Raw genomic sequence first — 26,092 nt, 5'->3', positions numbered from 1 at the left:
GGTATAATTATGGGTTTACAAAATACCGGAAAGAAACACAAACGATATCAATTTGCTTATCGTGACGAGCCAACTACCATGTCCAAACCAGTGACCCACGACTGATATATCAAAGAACGTGGCATGTGCTATCTTGTCTGTGGGAAACTGCACATAAAAGATCCCTTTTTATTAATGAAAAAAAAAGCATAGTATCGTTTTGCTACTGTTCTGTTTTGAACATTTTTTGTGGTAATTTGTAAACTTTACAAGTTATAACGCAATAAGTTAGAAACAATAAGAAAAAACATTTTGCAACCCTAACCTGATTCCAGGGTAAGGTGATTTTGTCTTAAGTTTGACGAAATGTTTGTGGCAGCGCACCATTTGAAGCCAACATTTTGTTCAACATTTCTACATGTTGATTATAGGCCTACGTGGTTAAGCAGAAACATATGCTGGCGTTGTCTTACGGTTTGTGAAATCAGCAAATGTCAAGTAGGAGTGGGACAGATTATATAAAGGTTTCTTTACATTTGATAGGGAAATAGATTTAGCTAAAAGTTTAGCATTGGCATGAAACGATAACGAATCCCGATGACCGTATAGCACGTTACCTTCATGCTAAATGATAATGTCATGTAATTACATAATTTAATATTACATTGTTAATAACAGATAATAAACACCATAAAACTTCTATTTATTATTTAAATATTTACAAATTTCATCTTAATTTGGTGACAACTCTGACAGGCACATATTTTGACGAGCATGGCCCACAAACATAAGCGTACAAGATGGGGCAGGGTGGGACTGGGGGGGGGGGGGCTGCCCCCTTAGTGCTGGAGAAAAACCTCAAATTCGGGCATAAATTATACAGATATTCGGATAAAATATGTTAACCTGAGACATTTTCCCCACGCATTTTCATCATTCTATCCTCAAAATTAGTTGTAATCCATGTAAAAATGCATATGTGATTCGTTTTACAACCTATATAGCTGTTTGGTATTAATGCTAATATGAATAAAAGTTGTGATCCAGACTTTTAATTCTGGCAAAAGCCAGCTTGCCCTCCTACAAAAATGGAAGTTTTACGCTAAATGCCAACATAATTATTTCCAGGCTTGCATAACTTAAAAAAATAAGGGTGCCACGTAGGCCTACCAGGGGCCGTATTTATCAAACACTTTGAATTTTGGTTCACGTTTCTAAAATTGACTTAACTCAACCAGACAAAAACTTAATTTGGTATTTATCAAATGACTTAGGATAAAAATAAGTCGTTGTGAAAAACTGTGTTAACATAAACACGTGACTACTACTAGCTGATGATTCCTATAGAATTATATTTTGGGGGATTATATGATTTAAAAAAAAGTTAATTAAAACAATTATTATTAAATTAATAAAACCACATTTTGAAATTAAATATTTTAATTTCATAATGTTCTAAAATACATATCAGAGGTCCTAACTTTTCACACACAAACCTTCCAACTGCAAGCATGCCATTTTTATTTTCTTAGCAAGACATATTTCTTTTGGTCTGTAATTTAAAAACAAAATAACAGATCGTATTTTATTGCCTTATTTCAAGGCCTGCCTTTGTCAGATTTAATATTAAATTCTCTTTATTTTTCAATGAACAAATTATAATGTTCTTTAAAGTCATTATAGTTAATAGCATGGTGTATAGGTTTAGACTTTGGTGGTTTTTAAATTACAGTTTGTGGTTAAACGAAATTTTGACTTTTTTAAGTCTAAAAAAATTTATTAATCAATCTGATAGAGTATGTATTGTCACACAAAGAAACAGCTTTTAAATAATAATCTGGTATAATGTTCAGCAAATATTAGCCCGAAAATGGGGAGGGAAGGGTAAAAAATAAAACGTTTTCCCTTCTTATTTAGAGTACCCTAACATCAGTAAGTAGACATTGGGGTGTGTGTGTGTGGGGGGGGGGGGGGGGGGGGGGGGGTGCTGACTGAGATCGAGGGCACATAGCAAAGTTTCAGTTTCAAGGGTTTTCGGGGAGTATACTACCTTGTAAATCTAGATGTCCTGAAATTCATCTCTACCTTAAGATTTACTACCAAAAATAGTTTTGAGTCAGCCACACACACACACACACACACACACACACACACACACACACACACCTTTACCGTTGTAGTATTATCACTATTATCATCATCTACATTATTATTAGCAGTATTAATACTACCATTATTACCTTCTCTTTTTTTTTAACCATCGTAGTACTATATACTTTTATATTCCAATTAATATTTTGTGTGGCGATGAATTAGGACACCCCAACCCTCACACTGAGTTGGGGGACAATAATAATAATAATTAAAAAATTCATAATAAATAAATAAAATCTTTCAAAGGCAGGGCACCAAGCCCACATTTTTATAAAATTTCAAACCTGTAACTCGTCCTTTTTTCCTTTGTTAAGGCGAGACAAACACGAAAGCATGACATTACGAGACTGCAGTGTGTTTTAGACGTTTATTGCTTTGAAACCGGTTGGGGCCCAGGAGTAGAGCGCTCGCTTGATACGAGGTCCAAACCCTGAGTGAATGCTCCGCAAGGCTCAATGGGTAGGTGTAAACCACTTGCACCGACCAGTGATCCATAACTGGTTCAACAAAGGCCATGGTTTGTGCTATCCTGCCTGTGGGAAGCGCAAATAAATATCCCTTGCTGCCTGTTGTAAAAGAGTAGCCTATGTGGCGACAGCGGGTTTCCTCTCAAAATCTGTGTGGTCCTTAACCATATGTCTGACGCCATATAACCGTAAATAAAATGTGTTGAGTGCATCGTTAAATAAAACATTTCTTTCTTTCTTTCTTTCATTTCAAGCAGTTCACCACGACTGTTATATCAAATGTGCTATCCTGTCTGTGGAAAGGAATGATATGTTTTATTTAACGACGCACTCAACACATTTTATTTACGGTTATATGGCGTCGGACATATAGTTAAGGATCACAATGATATTGAGAAAGGAAACCCGCTGTCGCCACTTCATGAGCTACTCTTTTCGATTAGCAGCAAAGGATCTTTTATATGCACCATCCCATAGACAGGATAGCAAATACCACGGCCGTAGATGTACCAGTCGTGGTGCACTGGTTGGAGCGAGAGATAGCTCTATGGGTCCACTGACGGGGATCGATCCCAAATCGACCGTGCACCAAGCGAGCGCTTTACCACTGGGCTACGTCTCGCCCCCCCCTCCCCCCCGACTGTGGGATGGTGCATATAAAAAGCCCCTTCCTACTAATGGAAAAAAATGTAGTGGGTTTCCTCTTTAAGACTAGGCTATATGTCAAAATTACCAAATGTTTGACCTCCAATAGCCGATGATTAATAAGTCAATGTGCTCTAGTGGTGACGTTAAACAAAACAAACTAACTTTTTTTAAAAACCTATCAACTTCCAATACTTCCCGTTTTCGTGCAGTTCACACATCGTAAAGAAAATGCTTAGTTTTACTAATTTAGTAAATAACTATATATATAACTACAAAGTCGCCACGAACATAGTGAATATTTGTTGTGTGAAAGGGTAGATCTAATTATATAGTCGTGCTGAAAAAATTACTTGACATGATTTTTTTTTTTCAAAAGGGTATCTTGTCTGAGGGGGGGGTCAAATCCCTCCCCCCCCCCCACCATATCAGCTACTGGCATCTAAAATCTAGGGGGGGGGGTTGGAATTAATATATTCTAAATATTTTAGAAATTGCAGCTTTAAATTGCGCGCGCGTGTGTCCGTGTGTGTACGTGTGTGCGTATACGTACGTGTGTGTGTGTGTTTATATCATTATTGTTGTCGTCGTCGGACTATAGTAGCGGTAGCGGTAGCGGTAGCGGTAGCAGCAGCAGCAGCAGTAGCAGTAGCAGTATGATTATCGATATGATTTGTAAATTTCCTGTACGTTCCGGTGAATTGGTGAGCCCAAACAAAATAATGTGAAACAGAATAGACGAAAGTGATGACGTTTTTATCACCATTTGTCAAAATAAAGTAACCTTACTACTTTTTAATGTTTCACAGGTAAAATGTTAAACACATTTTAAAAATCATCGTTTAGCAACTTTTGCATTTAATTGCAATTAAACCAATGTTGGGTTTTTTGGTGTCGGTTATAGGTGTTTGCCTATCTGTTTTAATATTATTATTATTGAGCCCGTATGCTCGAGGTTTATCCTGTTACTATAGCGTTATTGTTGGACCTAAAACACACCGAAGTTGGGTCCCAGTCTGGCGTCTGGCGAGTCTGGTGTATTTTGACGCCTGAGTCTGTAACTGTAACATGTTGTCAGTACATATTAATGTGTTCATATGTTTAGATAAATTTATTTCAGTAAGCATCAACAATAAATTTAAGTGAATAAATATAATTATGAGAAATCCACATTGATTAACAATAATAACATATACCTTTCCAATCTGTTATTAAGAAAAATGAATGAGTACGGTTTGAAATTTGCGCAGCTGCCAGTCTGGCAGTGTGAAAATATAGTGCATGTTCTATGTCGTCTGTTGCCAGATCTGTAGTTCGGGGTAACACAGACAGTGTGTGTTTTGTCAAATTCAATTCAGTGTGTTTCATTTTTGACTTGTACCATACTCACCAGACCCAGGTGCGGTGTGTTTTGGGCCTTACAATGTTATTTTAATGAACTATAACAGTTATGGATTGGCATATTTAATTTTATCATTTGCTTGCTACATGCTTTTCATAACATATTTATGACGTCTGGCTTAATCCACAGGTATCCCCAAACACGTGTTATAATAAAGAGTGTAGCTACATGCTACCACTCTTTCTCAACCCAGGGGCAAGATTTAGCTCAGTTGGTCGAGTGCTCGCTTGGGGTGCTTGTGTCGCAGGATCGAACCACCTCGGTGGATCCATTCAACTGATTGAGTTTTTTCTCGTTCCATCCAGTGTATCAGAACTGGACAAAGGCCGTGGTATGTGCTGTCATGTCTATGGGGAAAGTGCATATAAAAGATCCCTTGCTGCATTAGGAAAAATGTAGTGGGTTTTCTCTGATGACTACATGTCACAATTACCAAATGTTTGACATCCAATAGCTGGTGATTAATTGATCAATGTGCTCTAGTGGTGTCGTTAAACAAAACTAACAAACATAATGCAACAGAGTGTTTGCCTCAACTGAACTCATCCTGTTCCGTCTGTCGTTCTCCAAAGATTCTCTAATTTTTTCTTTCTCAACTCCATGTCAAATAAATGGATACATGTTAGACACCAAATTGCTGTAATTTAAAATGTGTTGAGGTAACAATAAACAAATATTCCTTTTTTTTCCAAAATAACTGATCTTCATAAAAAATGCATACATGTACTTATTATAAGTCTATTTTAACCTAGAGATTGGCCTTATTCTGAAGATATTTCGTTTTCAAAATATCAATCAACAGCAATATATACAAGTAACATGTATTTTAGAATAGGGCTGAAGCATACTTAATTAATGAATAAAATTGTACATTCATTCATTTCAACTTATTTTCATGCTTATATCCAGTTAAGGTTCAAGTACGCTGTCCTGAGCACAATAGACTTCACAGGACATGTTTGTTCAGTATCTTTATTTATTATGTTTTCTTTTTCAGAATATACATGGCAATATACCATGTAATGAAAAGTCTGTGTATTCAGCTCCAACATGGTTGACTCGGTATCTCAGTAGTGCTGCAGTACATTCCAGTAAATGAAGCATGAATAGTTAGTAACTTGTTAACTGCTACTGTGGCTTCCTGCTGTCAACTTCCGACTTTGTCTTCCAAATCCTGACCTCCTGATAACTAGTTTCAACTGTTTAGTCGTCAAAGTATAGCGATGGTGTACCGCAATCGGAAGAAGGACGATGGCTGCTGCAGTCTCACTTTCCTTAGATACGTCTTGTTTGTCTTCAACATCATGTTTTGGGTAAGAATTTAAAGTCTTTATATGAATATACCTAGGTGTTCAAAATATTGGCCAGGCCTATAGTGCTTATGAAACTTTTAGAGGTGCTTATAAAACTTTTTAGAGTTTAGACTCAAAACTTTAATAAAGGTTTTTTTCTCTCGTTCCAGCCAGTGCACCACAACTGGTATATCAAAGACTGTGGTATGTGCTACCCTATCTATGGGATGGTGCATATAAATGATCTCTTGCTACTAATGAAAAAATGTAGCGGGTTTCCTCTAAGACTGTATGTCAAAATTACCAAATGTTTGACATCCAATAGCCGATGATTAATAAAACAATTTGCTCTAGTGATGTCATTAAACAAAACTAATTTTAACAAAGTCTGAGACTTTAACGTCATGGCAACACCATACAAATTGCATTTGAGATTGAGTCTGGATTCTAAAGGTTTTATAAGCACAAACCTTGTTTTTAATGCATGCCAAATTAAATTGATTGTTATTCATTTTCCCACATAGGTCTATTAAATCAGGGTATATACATGTAATCACAAGTGGACATGAAAAATCAATTTTAGTTCCCTAGTTAATCTTTGCTGTAAATAGATGTACAGTTAAACCTCGATAATCCGGACTCATTAGTCCGGAAACCCCACCTTACAGACACCCGGCATACAAAACAAACTCTACACTATATAAATGAGTTCATTAATCCCAGTATTCAGCGTCCAGAACCGGACGACCATTACCGGTATCCAAAACAATTTGTAAGCAATAAACACAATTTGCTTCACTTGACAGGACCTAATTTCTTCCAACAGATCATTTAAATTTAAAATTTTTTTATAACTTGCTTTGAGTTTGTTGAACCATGGTCAGTAAGCAGCAGTAGCCACCACCATGGTCAGTAAATGCCAATAGACAATTAACATGTGCCAAAGGTTAGGTCTCATACCACAGAATATGTTTAATTGTTGGTTCTTTGTTCGATAGTTTTCCTTCAAAGTGGGAATGACATACCGTTTTGTTAACATGTATAAAATGTAATGAATAAAATTAAGACCAATTGTCACTGGTGAAACATAACTATTTTTACACTAATCCCACTAAATACAAATGTCACTACAGTACAGTACAGCCTTTAAATTGGAAGAAAAATTTAAACATTCAAATTGCAGTTAAGAAATGACTTTTAAAATTGAATGAATTGTTTTCTTAAAATATACATGTAGAATTATTTTTTACTTATAGATCTGTTAAATTTTTTGGAATATAGTCAAGCCTATCCTAGCGGCCATCTGTAATCAGCGGTCACCTGCGTTAAGTGGCCACTTTTTTCCCTCCCAAACGATTTTTTATGTAAATGCACCTGTAATAAGCGATCACCTGTATAACGTGACCAGCAGCCACGTAAATGGGATCTCAAATCACTAAAATACCTGTATTAAGTGGCCACAGGAAATGTTTACTATTATATAAAATTAATATTTTAACAACAGCGACAAGGTGTAGCAAATAACCGATCTTCACACCTTCAGGAATATTAGTACCAATTCAGTCCCGACACCTCTGCTGTGTATCAATTAAGAAAGTATGGCTATGGAGTGCATCTAATTGCCTCAAGGCAGGCTACGCTTGACATTTGTAGATTCACTTATTATGACAATACACCGCATGAAGTAGGAATTTAATAATTAAATGGAAAAAGATTTTTTTTTTTTTAAGAACGATTAAAATAATCACCATATTTCTGAAGGAGGCGAAATGTCGAAAGTTGATTTATAGTCAACTGTGGGGCACACAACTATTAATTAGCAGTACAGACTGCCCCAAAAAACAAACAATAACAACAAACGTTTTAAATACTGTATATGTGGCAACCTGCAATCGGCAGCCACATGTCTTAAGCGGTGGCTTTTTTCTTATGTGTGACCATTTAAAACAGGTTTGACTGTATTTGTTTCATTTTTATATATAGAATCTCATTGGCTCGAACGCCCAACGGTCGAACCTACCGGTATTCTCGAACCAAGAACAAAGTCCCGATTTTTCTCTCTATTAAACCCTTTTATTTTGGTGCTGATTGGTCGAATACCCCTAGGGTCGAACAGAAGCTTTCTCTCGAACCAGTTTATTGGTCCGAACTGTAAAATTAAACATATTTAGCTCGAACGGCTACGTCTATCCAAAGAAACATAAACAATAATTTACGTATAGTATTTTCGTCGACCCTTTCACGCTTATCGTGTTGTTTATTTAGCACCTGTCGGTAATTATCTTTCAGGTACAGACAATAGTAATGCAGTAATCGTTAGATGAATGAACCTTGCAAGTAAAATCCAATCAACGTATGAGTCATTTGGACCACCTCGCCCAGCCGGTTTTAGGGAAACATGCGAGGTTGTTCGAATTATTTTCGTGTTACAAAAGCACCCGACAACGGCCGAATGCATGGTTCGAACTACCCTATGGGCCGAACAGACTTAGATGCACTGACAGTGTTCGAGCCAATGAGATTCTACTGTATATATATATATATATATATATATATATATATATATATATATATATATATATATATATATATATATATATATATATATATATACAAATTTGTATTTGTTGCCTATTTCTTTTATTAGTTTGTATATGTGTTCAGGTACGATTCAGTACCTATAGAAATTCGTTAAACCAGACACTTTTAGGAAAAACTGTACCGTCCAGATTTTCGAGGTCTCTGTATGTCACTGTGGATCTGTAAGAAAATTTGACACCAGCAATACGAACAAACTTACTGATGTAAAGAAAGTAATGTGGTCAATCTTCTAAATGCCTTCACTAACAAATTATTATTTTTATTTGGAAGAATACATGAACCATCATATTCGTTATTTAAAAATGAAATATTTGGATGCAATGAGCTTAGTGTGTATCGCCCATCTACAATGTATACTTAACTAAATAATTACAGATGAAAGTGGTATATTATTGTCTGTATTTGGCTCATGATTTACATGTACTTGCATGTACCCATATTTTAGTTTCACTACAGACAACTAAATAGTAGTTTAAGTTAAAAACATACCATTATAGCAATATGTATATTTTTAAAGTATGAATGGTTCATTAACAACATGGTCACGTATATGTGGGATAGAAGGAAGGAAGGAAGGAAATGTTTTATTTAACGACGCACTCAACACATTTTATTGATGGTTATATGGCATCAGACATATGGTTAAGGACCACATAGATACTGAGAGATGAAACCTGCTGTCGTCACTTCATGGGCTACTCTTTTCGATGAGCAGCAAGGGATCTTTTATATGCACCATCCCACAGACAGGATAGTACATAACACAGCCTTTGTTATACCAGTGTGGGATAGAAGTTTGTAATCTGATTTCCTTTCCCTCTCTCTTGGGCTGAACTAAAACACTTTATACATGTTATCCACATTGTTTAAACAGTAATGATTTTTTTTTTTAATTTTTTTTTTTTTGATTAGCATAATTAGTACAATTATCAAGTTGTTAATTTTAACAAAAACTTCATGATCAACCATATTCACAAATAAAAATATTGCATTTTAAATGTGATTGATAATTATATCATGAATAAGCTAATTATAAATGTGTATATATTTTTTTTAGTTTTACCATAATACATTACATTGTAAGTTAACCATGTGATGTTGGAGTGTGGGTTTTTTTGTAGATTACAGGGGTAGCGTTTCTGTCTGTTGGAGTGTGGACAATGATGGTGAAGCACAAGTATGTGAGTCTGCTAGGTAACAGCACATACCCAGCCACAACTATCCTGTTCATCGTCACTGGGGTGTTCATCATCTTGGTTGGTGCACTCGGCTGTCTGGGAGCTCTGAGGAACATCCGCTGCTGCTTAGTGATGGTAAGTAGTGTCCTGCATCCTCTTCCTAGAGTAGCATTTTAGTGATGGTAAGTAGTGTCCTGCATTCTCTTCCTAGAGTATCATTTTAGTGATGGTAAGTAGTGTCCTGCATTCTCTTCCTATAGAGTATCATTTTAGTGATGGTAAGGAGTGTCCTGCATCCTCTTCCTATAGAGTATCATTTTAGTGATGGTAAGTAGTGTCCTGCATTCTCTTCCTAGAGTATCATTTTAGTGATGGTAAGTAGTGTCCTGCATCCTCTTCCTAGAGTAGCATTTTAGTGATGGTAAGTAGTGTCCTGCATTCTCTTCCTATAGAGTAGCATTTTAGTGATGGTAAGTAGTGTCCTGCATCCTCTTCCTAGAGTATCATTTTAGTGATGGTAAGTAGTGTCCTGCATTCTCTTCCTATAGAGTAGCATTTTAGTGATGGTAAGTAGTGTCCTGCATCCTCTTCCTAGAGTAGCATTTTAGTGATGGTAAGTAGTGTCCTGCATTCTCTTCCTAGAGTAGCATTTTAGTGATGGTAAGTAGTGTCCTGCATCCTCTTCCTATAGAGTAGCATTTTAGTGATGGTAAGTAGTGTCCTGCATTCTCTTCCTAGAGTATCATTTTAGTGATGGTAAGTAGTGTCCTGCATTCTCTTCCTATAGAGTATCATTTTAGTGATGGTAAGGAGTGTCCTGCATCCTCTTCCTATAGAGTATCATTTTAGTGATGGTAAGTAATGTCCTGCATTCTCTTCCTAGAGTATCATTTTAGTGATGGTAAGTAGTGTCCTGCATCCTCTTCCTAGAGTAGCATTTTAGTGATGGTAAGTAGTGTCCTGCATTCTCTTCCTATAGAGTAGCATTTTAGTGATGGTAAGTAGTGTCCTGCATTCTCTTCCTAGAGTATCATTTTAGTGATGGTAAGTAGTGTCCTGCATCCTCTTCCTAGAGTAGCATTTTAGTGATGGTAAGTAGTGTCCTGCATCCTCTTCCTATAGAGTAGCATTTTAGTGATGGTAAGTAGTGTCCTGCATCCTCTTCCTATAGAGTAGCATTTTAGTGATGGTAAGTAGTGTCCTGCATCCTCTTCCTAGAGTAGCAGGATATTTATTGTTATTACTTTTCTGGTGACTGTGTCATTTAGGTCCAAACCTTAAGTTTTTAAATTTAATTCCATTTCTCATAAATGGTACACAAAGTTATTGCTCTTAAACTTAGGAGATACAACATGTACGAAAATTTGTTGGGCATGGTAGGAGACATGTATTGCTTTAGGGGCCGTCCATAATTTTCAACATTTTTCACAAGTGTACAAAGAGTACACTTTTGACCACCCCCCTCCTCCCCCCCCCCCCTAAAAGTGTACATCCCCAAATGAAAAATGTTGATCGACATTTTTCATTTTCATAAAGAGTGTACGCTGGCCCCTTAACCCCCTCCCCCACCCACATATGGTTTGTACGCTCGTAAAAATGTTGAAAATTATGGACGGCCCCTTGGCAGCTAGTACTCTCAAATATTTGTTGCTAATTATTTTCAACAATTTCACAAGAAATGTATCTGGTGTAACACTGAAAATGCTTCATTTGTCTGTCTGTCTGTCCATCAGTACCTGATAAAGCTAGGTACAAAATTCCATCTCAATATCTTCGGGCATTGCAAAAAACAAGTCATGTCATGTCATAGGGTTTTACGTGCACATTCAGAACAAGCTGTTGTAGTGCACGCCTGTCGTGGGCACAAGAGCCGGCCTTGGCCGGCTCCTCCGTCCATGACAGGAAAGGTGGGGGGGAGGGGAGAGTAAAAAAAAAACAAGTCCAAAAAAGAAATTCTTATATCGCCCCTAAGTCAAAGGATATAACTCTGTAAAACAAATGGGTAAATTGCTATGAAAAAACCCATTGTTTTGTTTAATGACACCACTAGAGCACATTGATTAATTAATCATCAGCTATTGCATGTCAAACGTTTGGTAATTTTGACATATAATCTTAGAGAGGAAACCCGGCTACATTTTTCCATTAGTAGCGAGGGGATATTTTATATGCACCATCCCACAGACAGAATAGCATATGCCAAAGCCTTTGATATACCAGTTGTGGTGCACTGGCTGGAATGAGCACCCAAAGTGACCGTGCTTCAAGCAAGTGCTTCACCAGTGGGCTACGTCCTGCTTCTCAAATCGCCGTGAAAGTCAAACTTGATTTGTAACAGTACAATATATCTTGAGGCATTGTGGGAAAAAAAAGGTCCGGAAAGCCATGTGGGACAGATGGATGGACAGGTCAAGTTTTGACTTTCATGGCGATTTACCTATTTTTCACAACGTTATGGCTGTTGAACTTAGGAGATGAGAAAATGCTTGTTATTCTAAACTGTGTTTTGTTATGTTTTACAGTATGCGTTTCTTCTGCTGATGATATTTCTGTTGGAAGCCATTGCTGGCGTGCTGGCATACATGTATGAAGGATCAGTAAGTATTGTTACAATTGTGTCAGGCAGCCACTACTTTGTTTAATAGAATGTCAATTCTATATGTGGCAGTATTATAGAAATATATTTTTAATTCTTCTGAAATATGTATTGTCATAGTTTGTACTGTAATGTGTTATTGGTATTCTATGTTACTGGTACATGTACCTGGGGTCATGGTTATAAAAAAAGACCAGACTTTGTCTTTAATAGGGACCGGACGTAGCCCAGTGGTAAAATGCTTGTTTGATGCAGGGCTTGGACTTAAGAATTTGTCTCCCACAGCAATTTTGTAAAGAATTGCCATGGGTGAAACAGCCCACTGACGGCAGTTTTGAGCCTGCCTATGGCAATTTGTTTTTAAAGTGACATTTGCAGCAAATAATCATGACTGAAAGGTTATTTTGCTCTATGTACACATATTTCAAATGCACAAATGTTGAATATTGGCAGATAATATACACTAAGGTGTATAAAAATTTTTTACTGTTGAGGAGCTTTACCGACAGCATTTTTGTGCCTTCAGTGATGATCTCTACCTACAGCAATTTATATCTCAATGACAACAATTGCTGTCGGTGCTGTTGTTAAGTTCACGCCCTGTTGATGCACAGTCGGTTTGAGATCGATCCCCATTGATGGGTTATTTCTCGTTACAGCCAGTGCACCACGATTGTTATATCAAAGACCGTGGTATGTGCTATCATGTCTGTGGGATAGTGCATAAAAAAGATCCATTGCTACTAATAGGACAATGTAGTGGGTTTCCTCTCTAAGACTATATGTCAAAATAGTTGATGATTAATAAATCAATGTGCTCTAGTGGTGCCATTAAACAAAACAAACAAACAAACAAACCATCTATGATGATATTACACACATACAGTTTGTATGGCATTGCCTTGATGTTAAAGTCTCAGACTATTATGGTAGTCTTGAGTCCAGACTAATCATTTAAAATCAGGGGGCCTGATTCAGATATAGAATTTAAGAAAATTTTATAAATTCTTAAGACACTGTATGCACTCTGTGATATATAATATATGAGTGTTAATAAAGTGAACTTATTTAAATACAAGTGACTTTATTTTAATTGTCAGACTTTAATTTTATTTCCTAAACACTCGACTATTTGTTTGTTAAATACATATACATGTACTATTTAAATTGTGTACGTTATTTAAAATTCAAATGAACCTTTTCAATTAATAATTAATATATTAATATATTGTATTTTGTACCCAGTACATTTAAATTTACTGGTTTTAATTTGGATTGTTTACAAGTAGATTTTCAGTGTTTCACTATTATGCATTTCCCCGTACAGGCAGTAATTTGTTACCTTTATTATGATTTGTTGTTTAGATAAAAGAAGAATTAACTCGGAATCTTAACAAAACGATTATTGAAAACTACAATTTTGATAGCACGATCAGCGATGCTGTGGATAACCTGCAGAAACAAGTAAGTTGATAATGGTTTGTAGTGTGCCAGATACCATAACATACATTTTATTAAACTAAAGCTGTGTTATTTGGTATATTATCAGGGTATGAAGTTAATGTGAAAATCATCCGCCACTTAAAATGTTCAAATACAAATATTCAGTTAAATATCTAGCTGGACCATATGAACATGCAGGCCCTAATCTTGAATTGAGGGACAGGACGTAGCCCAGTGGTAAAGTGCTCACTTGATGCGCTGTTCATCTAGGATCGATCCCTGTTGGTGGGCCCATTGGGCTATTTCTCATTCCAGCCAATGCACCACAACTGGTATATCAAAGGCCGTGGTATGTGCTATCCTGCCTGTGGGATGGTGCATATAAAAGATCCCTTGCTACTAATGGAGAAATATAGCAGGTTTCCTCTAAGACTATATGTCACAATTACCAAATGTTTGACATCCAATAGCCGATGATTAATAAATCAATGTGCTCTAGTGGTGTCATTAAACAGAACACACTTTAACTTTAATCTTGAACTGAAAACGTAGAAGTGACTTCTCCCGTTCAATAATGGACCGAGCCATGACACTAAACAAGTCAGTGTCTTGACGTCTGTTGTGTGATTTTGTTTTTGAAATCGGATTGGGTCCAAAATATTATGGTGACTTCAGCTTCCCACTATTACTAATAACTTGGTGACCTGAGATGACTTTTGGCAAAACAAAACTTACCATTTCACCTGCTAGGATTAGGGCCTATACATAAAAACATATTAAATTGTTTTTAAAAATCTTCATGCGAATAATTTAGTAACTGCACATTTAGCACTTTATCAACATTGTATATCACGTTTAGCATCTCTACTACAGCATGTGCTCATGACAGGTGCTATCCTTAGTGAAACAAGTCGGTGATAAACGGGTTGATTTATTCACATAACAACCACCAACATGTGTTTGACAGTGGATATAAAAACAATTGTAAAATGATGGCGAGTGTGTTCTGTATTGTGATTGGTTAATCACATTCGTTTTCCGGGATCAAATAGACAATAACACCCGGAAAATTAATGACGTCATTAGAAAGTGACATCATTAGCAATTGGAACAGGCGAAGTTGACGATTCAAGGGTCTACAGTTAGATTGTAGCCAGGTCTTTTTTTTTCAAGAAATACCAAATATACAGTTAGTTCCGTTGAAAAACTATCCAGTTTACAATGGACATAACCATATTGAGTTTTTAGATTTGCGGGTGTTATTGTCTATTTGATGCCCACAAATCCTAAAGGTATAACATACAAACGTTACTTTACTTACAAACTTAATTAGTTTTCATAATCTTGACAACTGTGTTTGCTTAAATAACAAAGTAAAGTTACAAAAATTCGGTCTGATTGTTAATTCCTTTCTTAAAAAGAATACTGGTCTGTTAAAAATGTCATGTCCAAAATTTGCAGGTACATTTACTTACAAACTTAATAATTAGTTTTCATAATCTTGACGACTGTGTTTCCTTAAATAACAAAGTAGAGTTATAAAAATTAGGTCTGATTGTTAATTCCTTTCTTAAAAAGACCGGCCTCGGTGGCGGCGTGGTTAGGCCATCAGTCTACAGACTGATAGGTACTGGGTTCGGATCCCAGTCGAGGCCTGGGATTTTTAATCCAGATACCGACTCCAAACCCTGAGTGAGTGCTCCGCAAGGCTCAATGGGTAGGTGTGAACCACTTGAAACGACCAGTGATCCATAACTGGTTCAACAAAGGCCATGGTTTGTGCTATCCTGCCTGTGGGAAGCGCAAATAAAAGATCCCTTGCTGCTAATCAGAAAGAGTAGCCCATGTAGTGGCGACAGCGGGTTTCCTCTCTCTATATCTGTGTGGTCCTTAACCACATGTCTGACGGCATATAACCATAAATAAAATGTGTTGAGTGCGTCGTTAAATAAAACATTTCTTTCTTTCTTTTCCTTTCTTCAAAAGAATACTGGTCTGTTAAAAGTGTAGTAAACACATGTAGTATCAATAACTGTTTGACAGTGATTCATGAGTGCATTCCGCCATGCTTACTGAAACAATCATTAGTTAAAATACATGTAAGACAACTACACTACACTAGACACTAACAATTGATCATTGACTCACTGTTCTGGACAGAGCCCAGATAACTACGGTTTGTGCCCATGACAGCATACATGAACCTGTGATTGTGTGTATATATATATATCAAAAAAATTGACTTAAAATGAATCATTAACCTTAGATTTATTCAGAAGGAGGTCGGACAAAGTATAAACAGCAAATGTTTGATTTATAATAGTAAAATATTACGATTTGTCATGATAAATAGGACATTTTCTAATTGGTACAATTCCGACATGATTTGTCATTCCGATTTAGGTGTACTCACAGTACAATTCGATTACATGCAACTAATTGCATAATGAGAATGTCGGTTAACATTGTTCCATGATACATTTGATAATGATGTCTTTTCTTGGTGTGCTCAGTTCCACTGCTGTGGTGCGGAGTCTTACCGTGACTGGCGCTGGTCGCGGTGGCTGAAGCTCGACCAGATCACGAAGAACAAGGCTCCCGACAGCTGCTGTATCTCGCCTGCTGAGAAATGTGCTGTTAGCATCTCCGCCTCCAATATTTACCACACGGTAGGAAAATCATATTTTACCTAGTATTTACACAGCATCAAGCTAACCGTAAAGGCTGAGGAGCATGGAAATGGCTGGTCAAGTTATTGTTTGAAAATATATCCAGTGAAACCAGTCGAAACTGGATCATGCCTGGGATCCCAATTTTGATGGGATCCAATGTTTAGAGGGTCATGTTTTAGAATTCAGAAAATTTGTGACCATGAAACTTGGCAGATTTTGACAGGAGTTTGGTTTGTTTAGGGTCCTGTTTAGGCAGGTTTGACTGTATATTTAATTGTTTTCTAAAACTAAAAAAAAGTAAAGTTTATTTTATTTAACGACGCCACTAGAGCACATTGATTTTTAATCTTATCATCGGCTATTGGACGTCAAACATATGGTCATTCTGACACTGTTTTTAGAGGAAACCCGCTGTCGCCACATAGGCTACTCTTCTTTACGACAGACAGCAAGGGATCTTTTATTTGCGCTTCCCACAGGCAGGATAGCACAAACCATGGCCTTTGTTGAACCAGTTATGGATCACTGGTCGGTGCAAGTGGTTTACACCTACCCATTGAGCCTTGCGGAGCACTCACTCAGGGTTTGGAGTCGGTATCTGGATTAAAAATCCCATGCCTCGACTGGGATCCGAACCCAGTACCTACCAGCCTGTAGACCGATGGCCTGCCACGATGCCACCGAGGCCGGTCTTCTAAAACTACTTCATTCATCTAGCTACATAGTCACAATATGCTTCTGATATTTACCACAAGGGACAAAAACATTGGAGTACTTTACATACAAATATATTACTACTTGTTTACACTCCCGGGCTAATCATATCTCTCCTGGCAATTATGTGTATTCAGTTTGTGATAACCTCTTGTTTCTTGGGAGGTTACTGACTGTCTTCTAAAAGACTTTTATGTCTGTACAAAGGTATCATTAGGTTATCAGATAACTTAAAATAATGAATACATCTTAAATAACTTATACTGATGGAAAGTAAATAAGGGAACATATCAAATTGTAGACCAAATTTAATTCATAAATAGCGTAATAATGTCTGTATTTGATACGAAGTTGTAATGTGGGATTGAATGTCTGTAGTGTTGAATGTGCTGCCTATATGTTCCCAGTCAACTTCTGACAATATGAATTGATTTTTGATGCATTCATTATTTCTTGTTGCTATCTGTGTGATCCTTTATTTCTTTCCATCAGCATATATTCATGTGTTCATATTTAAAATGTTTAATCTTGATAACATAATTTTAACATGCATTATTATTGTAATAAAGATGCATGTAAACGGATTGCAGGGAGATTTATGTTTTTCGTTTTCTTTTTGTTTTCTACAACCGTATATTACCTAATATAGTCCCCTATTAAACAGTTTGTACATGTACAGTGATATCTGTCTCAATTTGTATTTTAGGGGTGTTCTCCACAGCTGGAGCGGTTCATTAAGAGACACCTGATAGTCATAGGTGGGATTGGACTGGGTCTTTGTTGTATACAGGTAATTGTATATAGGTTGTATCGTTTGTTTTCTCCATGGTGAAGATTTTTTTTCTTCTATTGGCATTAGAACTGCCTAATTATATTTAAGAAAAAGCACCCACCCTTGATGAGATTTTAACATATCAGATGTTTTATACTTAATTATAATGTTAAGAGAAATAATAAAATTAAAGTAGTTATCATTAAACAAACAAAAAAACTATTTATTTTCATACATAGCCTCTGCCTCTACCTAATGGCATTACCCCCTACTCACATAGACTAGTCCGAATATCCTGATAGCCAATTAAATGGCTGAAATCTCCCAGTGGGTTCACAGCATCCTGTTCCAGTCAAGTGAGAGTCTCTTCCTTCATTCTCCTTCACTCTTATGGTCCCTGACGTCTTTTAAAAACTTCTGAATATTGGCTCTGCCTGTTGTGCAATCCTTTTGATTCTTTTTTGATTAATAAAATATCTTAAAAACAAAAACATAGATGTCACTGTTGAAACTAATTATGGGTGACTTACATCTGGAGATGTCTTATGTACCATTCGGCAGATGACACTGACAACTGTTCTTGAACGCAGAATACATTGTGTACTTTTTTGTGATGATGGATCTTTTGTCATGTTACACATTAGTTGTCGTGCATGATCACCCGATGACCACCACTTTCTCATCCTAAGGGCTTTAATTGTTGGTTGTTTTAGTCGTTACCTCTGTTGGATGATATTCAGTACCACTGGGTCATTTATGTGCATTTCTGGTGGTGGTGGGTTTAGTCTTTAATCTTCCCTTGTGTGAGTTTGTTCCAGTTAAATGATAATGGCATATTTGATTTACAGAAGCCACCTCCTGTTGTTGAATGCTTCCATAAGTTTGAGGTCAGGTTATGTATTGTAAATAATGTATTATAAACATCAGCTTGCAGTTGGAAATCAGTCCAAAAAAATATCTGGTTTGGGTGAGTGTAATAGAGCTCCTCTCCAACTTACTTGCGTGACTAGTTATTAAATATTAGTGTAAACTACATTTCAGATGACCATGCTAAGAAAGTTTTCTAGATTTCTTCTGTATATCAAATGTGTTGATATTAGTAAACTATGTGTGTATATTGGGTAGATTACTTCTTGTCATATATACTCTTCAAAAAAAGTAGGGGAACTCTAATAAGAGTAGTTCAGTATTACAGTAGGTTTTATGACCGCCAAAGATCTTGAAGGACGATTGGGGTCAGACGTGATATTTGAAAGTTGATGTTTTTTTAATCAGTAAATCACAAATTCAAACAATAAAAATGACTGAAAACAAAACAATAACAATTGTACAAACAACAAAACGAAAAAGATTGACAGAAATAATGTTCCAGTGATTAATGGACCTTCCTGGAAATTATCAAAATCGAGAATGACACCCCACGCATGTGTATGGGGCAACTGCGTGATGCATGTGCAAACTATGGAATGTATTTCGGTGTGTTGATAAACAGACCTAAACGTTCTTTACCAGGATGTCTGTGGTCAAAACATATGTACTTTTTTTGAAGAGTACACTGTATATATGCATTTAAATTTCAATGTTTCTATTCTTTCTTTACTTTTTATTCTTTTTATTTTTCTTACAGGTCTTTGGTATTATATTTGCCTGCTGTCTTGCTCGGAAGATCAAAGAGATAACAGAGTCTTATTGATCAGAACACGTTTTGTGTCAACAACTCTTCCATTCCGTAAAATTCTCAAAACATGGTCCATTCTATCAACAGATTTTTATGTACTCATGGAAAAAAGTTTCTGTGCACCAAATGAGTGTATACAGAATTGCATTTACTTGAAACCTGGTAATGTAAATTACAGAAAATGATTGTGTAACCATTCCCTTTAATATTCCAAAGATTTTCTATTAGTTGCTCCTGCTATTCATGTTTTATGTGCACAGCTTGCCTAATGCACATATCGAGTCACATACTCCTGTTTGGTGTCATTTTTCTTATCCGCAAAATGATTGTGTGGCTTCTCATCACTCAGAAAAACACTTTTGTTGGTATATGAATGTCATCAGTGTGATGTCACACCTCTCCCGGGAAAATGAATGTCTTCGAACAATTGGCATGCTTGAAGTTGGAATGGGCCAAAACATTGTGGCTAGACATGATGTTTATTACTATTCATCAGAACACCATACAATGTCAGAGTTCTTGTCAGACGGAATTTTTTGGGTGTGGTGCTATGGAATTGAATGCAACTACAGCCAACAGAAGGTATGGGAGGCCTCCACCAGAAAGAAAACGGGTTAAGTTTAGGGTTAGGGTTGCGAAAAATCATACAGTAATGATAAGAGTAATTAATTTTGTCAAAAGGTTAACTTAAAAAAATATAATCTGCTAATAAATTTGGATATGGTGCCATACCCGTTTTACCCTCTAGCAGAAACTGTCTGCGGAGATGTTATTAACAGTTGGGAGTATTAGAGATTTTCTGTATTTTTGGACCCTACATGTGACATCATGTTTGCAAAACGTCTATATCAGGCTTGTACACCTAAAAAATCCTTTAGAAACGACAAGCCTGACGTTCTGAAACATCCCCGACTCAAAGCCAATTGGTGAAAGAACCGTACGCATCTGGTTACATCATAAAATATGACCACAACTGTTCAACAATACCTAGTCCTGTTACAACATCAATGACATCGCACCAAGCATCGTGTACACTACACTTTAGGTTCGGAAGTCAAGACTCGACCACCATACTTTTAACAGAGAAATAATGCATGTATGGCAAACAAAAGGTTTGATCAAGTTAAAAATGTAAGTATTACTGAGATGTTAATGATGCACAGGAACTTTTTTCCATGAGTATATGATGATGTTTTAACTTGCGCACAGGATTTGACCAATTTTTTTAGTGGCCAGACTCTGGCATATTTGTTGTCTTAAGATTCTGTCCTATTCAGAATTGTAATGAAAAGAAGTAACTGTAAAATAGAATATTCTGAAATATTAAGTAAAAACTGGAACTTGCATGGTGTGTAATTATGGTTTTAAGACTAAACAAAGTTGTCAACAAATAGATAGGATGGGACCAGTATTTTAATATACGAACCAATGGAATTAATTTCGACAACCAGTTAACAGTTTTAGTTTGGGAGATGAGGGCAGTCTTGTGATTGTTAAACTGAATAGTTTTTCGTGGTAGTATGCTAAAATCAAATGGACCAGTATATTGTTATGCAAGCTTGTAATAATATTTTTTAAGAAACTGAACCAACATTATATATTTGTAAATATGCTCAACATAAAAAAAATGTACATGTAATGATAGTTTGTTTATTTCATCAACCTACAAATGTCACAAAACTCCATGGATGACATTTGGGGTTAAGATAAATGTACTACTACAAAGCAGCAATGTGACCTCATAATGATTATCAAAACTACTACCCTCAAAACCAAATTCAGTCCTTAGTTGTGTCACAGTGGGTCGCGTCACTGGCCAGTCTGCCCAGATAGACTAGTGTATTCTCTCAGTAAAGTTTTTTAGTATGGGCAGTGATGTCCAGCTGATGAACAAACCTGGTAATGGTGTTTGATTGAAACCAGTTTTGGAGGGTTGTTGTTTGAATATATCAGTCTTCTGCATCTGATGTAACTTGTGGCCTACCACATTGGTCGTGGGTGGATGCAGTGACTTTTAGTCGACAGACAATTCTGTGTATAATTGGTTGTGTAATACCATATCTGGCAACATCACTGATACCGATGCCTGCTTGAAAGCATTCCAGGTGTGTTCTCATGGTCATTCGGGGTAAAGCATGGCATGGATGTTATTTGGGTTTTTTAAATTAGTATTGGACACATTAGCATTCAGAGAAAACACTGAGCTTGTGTCTGAAAACATTCCCAATACATATGTGGAAATCATGCATGTTCTGCCCCTGATACATTAACATCACCAATAGAATTCTGACACAGCATGCACTTGTAATATGTGTTGTAGTGGGGCATATGCATTCAGAGGTGTTCTAGAGCATTGAAATACAACATGTGGATATACAGTTTTCTAATATGTATACATGTACATTCATTTTTTGTTGAGCATAGGTTATTTTTTTTTTTTTTTCAAGTTTTCAATGCACAAATCAAACTTTTGTACATTATAATAATTAGCCAAAGTGTTGTATTATAGTATAAGATTGTGTTAAATTTTAAACAGATGTTTGTGATAGCAGTTACTTGAGAAATATGTTGATTCCTGTATCCCAGTTTTCCTTTATCTAAATCAGGGTAATTTTATTTGTATTATTTATTGATTCCTGTCTCCATCATGATACCAAAGATTATACAAATGGATTAATCAGAAACTGAAAGCTTCAAGAAATGTGTACTATGAACTATGAAGGTGGTAGTTTCAGCATTTTGATTTTGAAATGCATGTGTTTTAGTAATAATCCATCTTAAAATACACATAACTCCTAATAGACTTCCTTATCTTCCAAATCTTATATATTTAATGTTTTCTTCCACATAACCTCCCCCCTCCCACCCACCACAAACCCTTTCCTGTCCTGCATGGAGGATCCCGCATGGGCCGACACCTGCACCCATGACAGGCATGCGCTACAACAGTTTGCTCTGAATGTGCATGTTAAGCCCTATGACCTGACCTGATCACATAACCTTTCAAAGTTTCCAGAAGCATAGCATAGGATAATAAATCATGTCGAAAGGAATGAAAAACCCCCACTGATGACCAAACATTGCTGCCTCTTCCATAAGAAAACTTGGATTTATATATTCAGATATCAGTTACACATTTCTTTGTGATAATTTCTGATGAATCATATTTCAGTTTTTATTATTTATTAAGGTATTTAATCATGTACTTAATAACCCGTTTATTCAGCTGAGCAGTAAGGCTTGTGTTGTACTACAAAGTACATGTATTAATGGTAATAGTAACATAGTTTTATTGTGAATGTCATTGTTCCCCGTTATTCACATGTGGTGATCTAAATATCATTTATAATTAATTTTAAGAGGCAAATTTCCTACTGTTAACATGTGGTGTTTTAAATATTATTTAATAATGAATTTTAAGAGGCAAATTACAGTTGTAATGAAAAGTTATACTACATGAATAATAATGTTTGATTTTATTAAGTTTTTACGTACATATATGTAGTTTTGAGGATTTTGCACAAGATTAGTAACTTTTCACTTGCATTATAGATTAATTATATACATCATTATGTATCACAACTATTTTGTATAGTGAACATCAGATCCAGGATTTTTAATGGGAGTAGAAGTTAAAACTTTGTTTGGTTTAACAACACCACTAGAGCATATTGATTTGTTAATCAGCTATTGAATATTAAACATGGTAATTTTGACATATAGTCCTAAGAGGAAACACGCTACATTTTCCCGTTAGTAGCTAGGGATCTTTTATATGCACCTTCTCCCACACAGGATAGCACATACCACAGTTTTTGATATTAAAGTGTTGTGCACTTGGTGGAAAGAAAAATGATCCAGTGGGACCACCGACAGGGGTCAATCCTAGACTGACCATGCACCATACAAACACTTTACCACGGGGCTACGTCTTGCCCCCTCTTAGCAACAATTGCAAATCCTGAAGATTAGGGACGTTTAAACTTCTTTTTAAAAGAGACAGGTGGAGTGATTACAATGAATTATATTTTGATTTTGACATGTATATAATTGCTTGTTTTAGAGTAGGTTTCACATCCTCAGACCTCAACCCTCCCATTCTCCCATTCCCCCCCCCCCCCCACACCTTTGTCCTTACCAGTTACAAAAAAATTGTTTAAATGTCTCCAATTTGAATTAACTTTAAGGTTGTGTTATTTTACTTATTTTTCTGTCCTGATCTCAGTTTTTGATGGCATGTTTTAACTTTTATTTTATAAACATTTCAAATATGCAGGTAGCAGTTTCGTATTCATACCAAATTATTTTGTGTATGAAATTATTAATATTGAATCTTTTTCTTTTTTCTAAATGCATTTTAATACATTTTTTTTCTTTATTTTTTTTTCTTCTGTATTTACAATAGGTCTATTTACACAATGTACTTAAAACATTTTGCAATTTTTTGTATGTTAGAAATTTGTATGACAGTACACAAGTAAAATTTTTTTAGAAGAGTATACAAACATTTTACAAATAATTTTAAACATGTACGTAGGACCACTGGTCATTTTAAATGAATTTGTTCACCAGTGATTAGTGCTGTAGTGGAGATTCGTCTACATGAAAAGTGTGCTTTTTGTGATACTGCTGAAATCTTGTATTGCATTTATTAGGAAGGTATGTACACTGTATGTATCATTGTACATTATGCACACTACGATTATGTGAATCTTTAGCCATTTTCAGTGTTTAATAGGGCAGTGACATAACCATAAAACAGTATTGTTTTGTATTGTGGTATTATTGTTATATTTTTCTGAGAAGTTTCTTTTACATTTTAGGAAAATATTTGTAAAATTTTAGATTGCATACTTACACTGGTTTCATATAAACTGGTTAGTGATTTAATTATTTCTGAAATTCCTGATTCAGGAGCAAATGTAACATATCTGTTATTTAAAATGTGTACAATATGGATATAATTTTTTTTTAAATTATTATTATTAATACACCAATCCAGCTTGTGGTAGGTGAGAAATATAATTCCACAGAATTCTTGCTAGCTACATTTAACAATCCTTCTGGATACAGAATATAAAAATTACAGTGGGTAGTCCTAATACTGAATTAACAATATTAATAATGATGATCATTTGATTTGATTTGATTGTGCATCACCTTGCAGTTTGTTGTCAACATGGTCTCGACTGATGAAATTAATAGGTGATCACCTTGAAAGGCAAAGTGGTCTCGGTGGTGCAGTGGTTAAGCCATCAGACTACAGGCTGGTAGGTACAGGGTTTGCAAACCCAGTACCAGCTCCAACCCAGAGCGAGTTCTTAAGGGCTCAATGGGAAGGTGCAAAGCCACTACACCCTCTTCCCTCTCACTAACCAACAAACAACTAATCCACTGTCCTGGACAGATAGCCCAGATAGCTGAGGTGTGTGCCCAGGACAGCATGCTTGAACCGTAATTTGATATAAGCACGAAAATAAGTTGAAATGAAATGAAAGGCAAAGTTATTACATAAACTGCAAGAATAACTGTCACGCTTACTTGATTTATTTGCTTAAATTTGTGTCATTATTACTATCCCGTAATTAACAGATTAACAAGTCTAAATAAACAACCCTCTCTGGAGTTCTAGGGCGTCCACTGCCGTAAATTTAATACATGTATGCGTGTGTGACTTGTGGCTCTTTGCAGTAATTAATATGGCCATGTGTATGTTACGTTTACAGGTTAGTTGTGTTCTCGATGTTTGTATTTCATTCAGAACAACGAGTTGATGTATTCCAGTGCTTTACACAGTGTTGTTGGTTTTGTTAAGTATTTTGTCAGTAAATAAATACATGATGTAAATAGATTTCTAGTCATGGCAGATTCAGAAGTCCAAATCAGATATTTTATGCATGTACACGTACTTAATTTTCTATGGATACGAGACCAAATTTTGTTTAAATTGGTTTTGTTTTATGTATATATACATTAACCCTTTCAGTCCTGTGAACCCCTTTGGACAAGACACTCTTCAGAAAGTACAGTACTTGGGGGGGGGGGGGGGGGGGGGGGGGGAACCTAGGGATGCAAGTGTTAAGGATTTTAAAATAAACTGGGGTACAGCTTGGTCCGTGCTCATAAAATGTCAGTCTAGTTTCAAATCTTTATGGTGTCATCAAATTTGTATGGCACGCTGTTCTATAATGTTAAAAAAAAAGTTTGTTAATTAATCATCGGCTATTGGGTGTCAAACATTTGGTAATTCTGGCTCAGTCATCCAAGGAACCCGTTCATTTTTCCTAATATAGCAAGGGATTTTTTTAATGCACTTTCCCAGAGACAGGAAAGCACATACCATGGCCTTTGACCAGTTGTGGTGCACTGGTTAGAACAAGAAAAAATCCATTAAGTTGAATGGATCCACCTAGGTGGTTCGATCCTGCGATGCAAGCACTTCAAGCAAGCACTTAACCGGCTGAGTTAAATCCCGCCCCATGCCATGTTAAAATCTCAA

The 26,092-nt window shown here is 36.1% G+C and overlaps 1 protein-coding gene across 1 annotated transcript; it reads left to right on the top strand.

Moving 5' to 3' along the window:
- The first annotated feature begins 3,984 nt into the window (after positions 1 to 3,984).
- On the top strand, positions 3,985 to 24,951 carry LOC121382354 (CD151 antigen-like). The gene is made up of 8 exons (XM_041511940.1): positions 3,985 to 4,054; positions 5,645 to 5,960; positions 9,662 to 9,853; positions 12,241 to 12,315; positions 13,680 to 13,778; positions 16,271 to 16,426; positions 17,850 to 17,933; positions 19,543 to 24,951. The coding sequence occupies exons 2-8, from the start codon at positions 5,871 to 5,873 to the stop codon at positions 19,606 to 19,608; spliced, it is 762 nt and encodes a 253-aa protein (XP_041367874.1). The 5' UTR covers positions 3,985 to 4,054; positions 5,645 to 5,870; the 3' UTR covers positions 19,609 to 24,951.
- Positions 24,952 to 26,092: the final 1,141 nt, after the last annotated feature.

This window comes from Gigantopelta aegis, chromosome 9 (genome assembly GCF_016097555.1).
Source record: "Gigantopelta aegis isolate Gae_Host chromosome 9, Gae_host_genome, whole genome shotgun sequence".
Classification (NCBI taxonomy): domain Eukaryota; kingdom Metazoa; phylum Mollusca; class Gastropoda; order Neomphalida; family Peltospiridae; genus Gigantopelta; species Gigantopelta aegis.
Note: the sequence above shows the minus strand (reverse complement) of the source record. Positions and strands in the feature narration are given on the sequence as shown.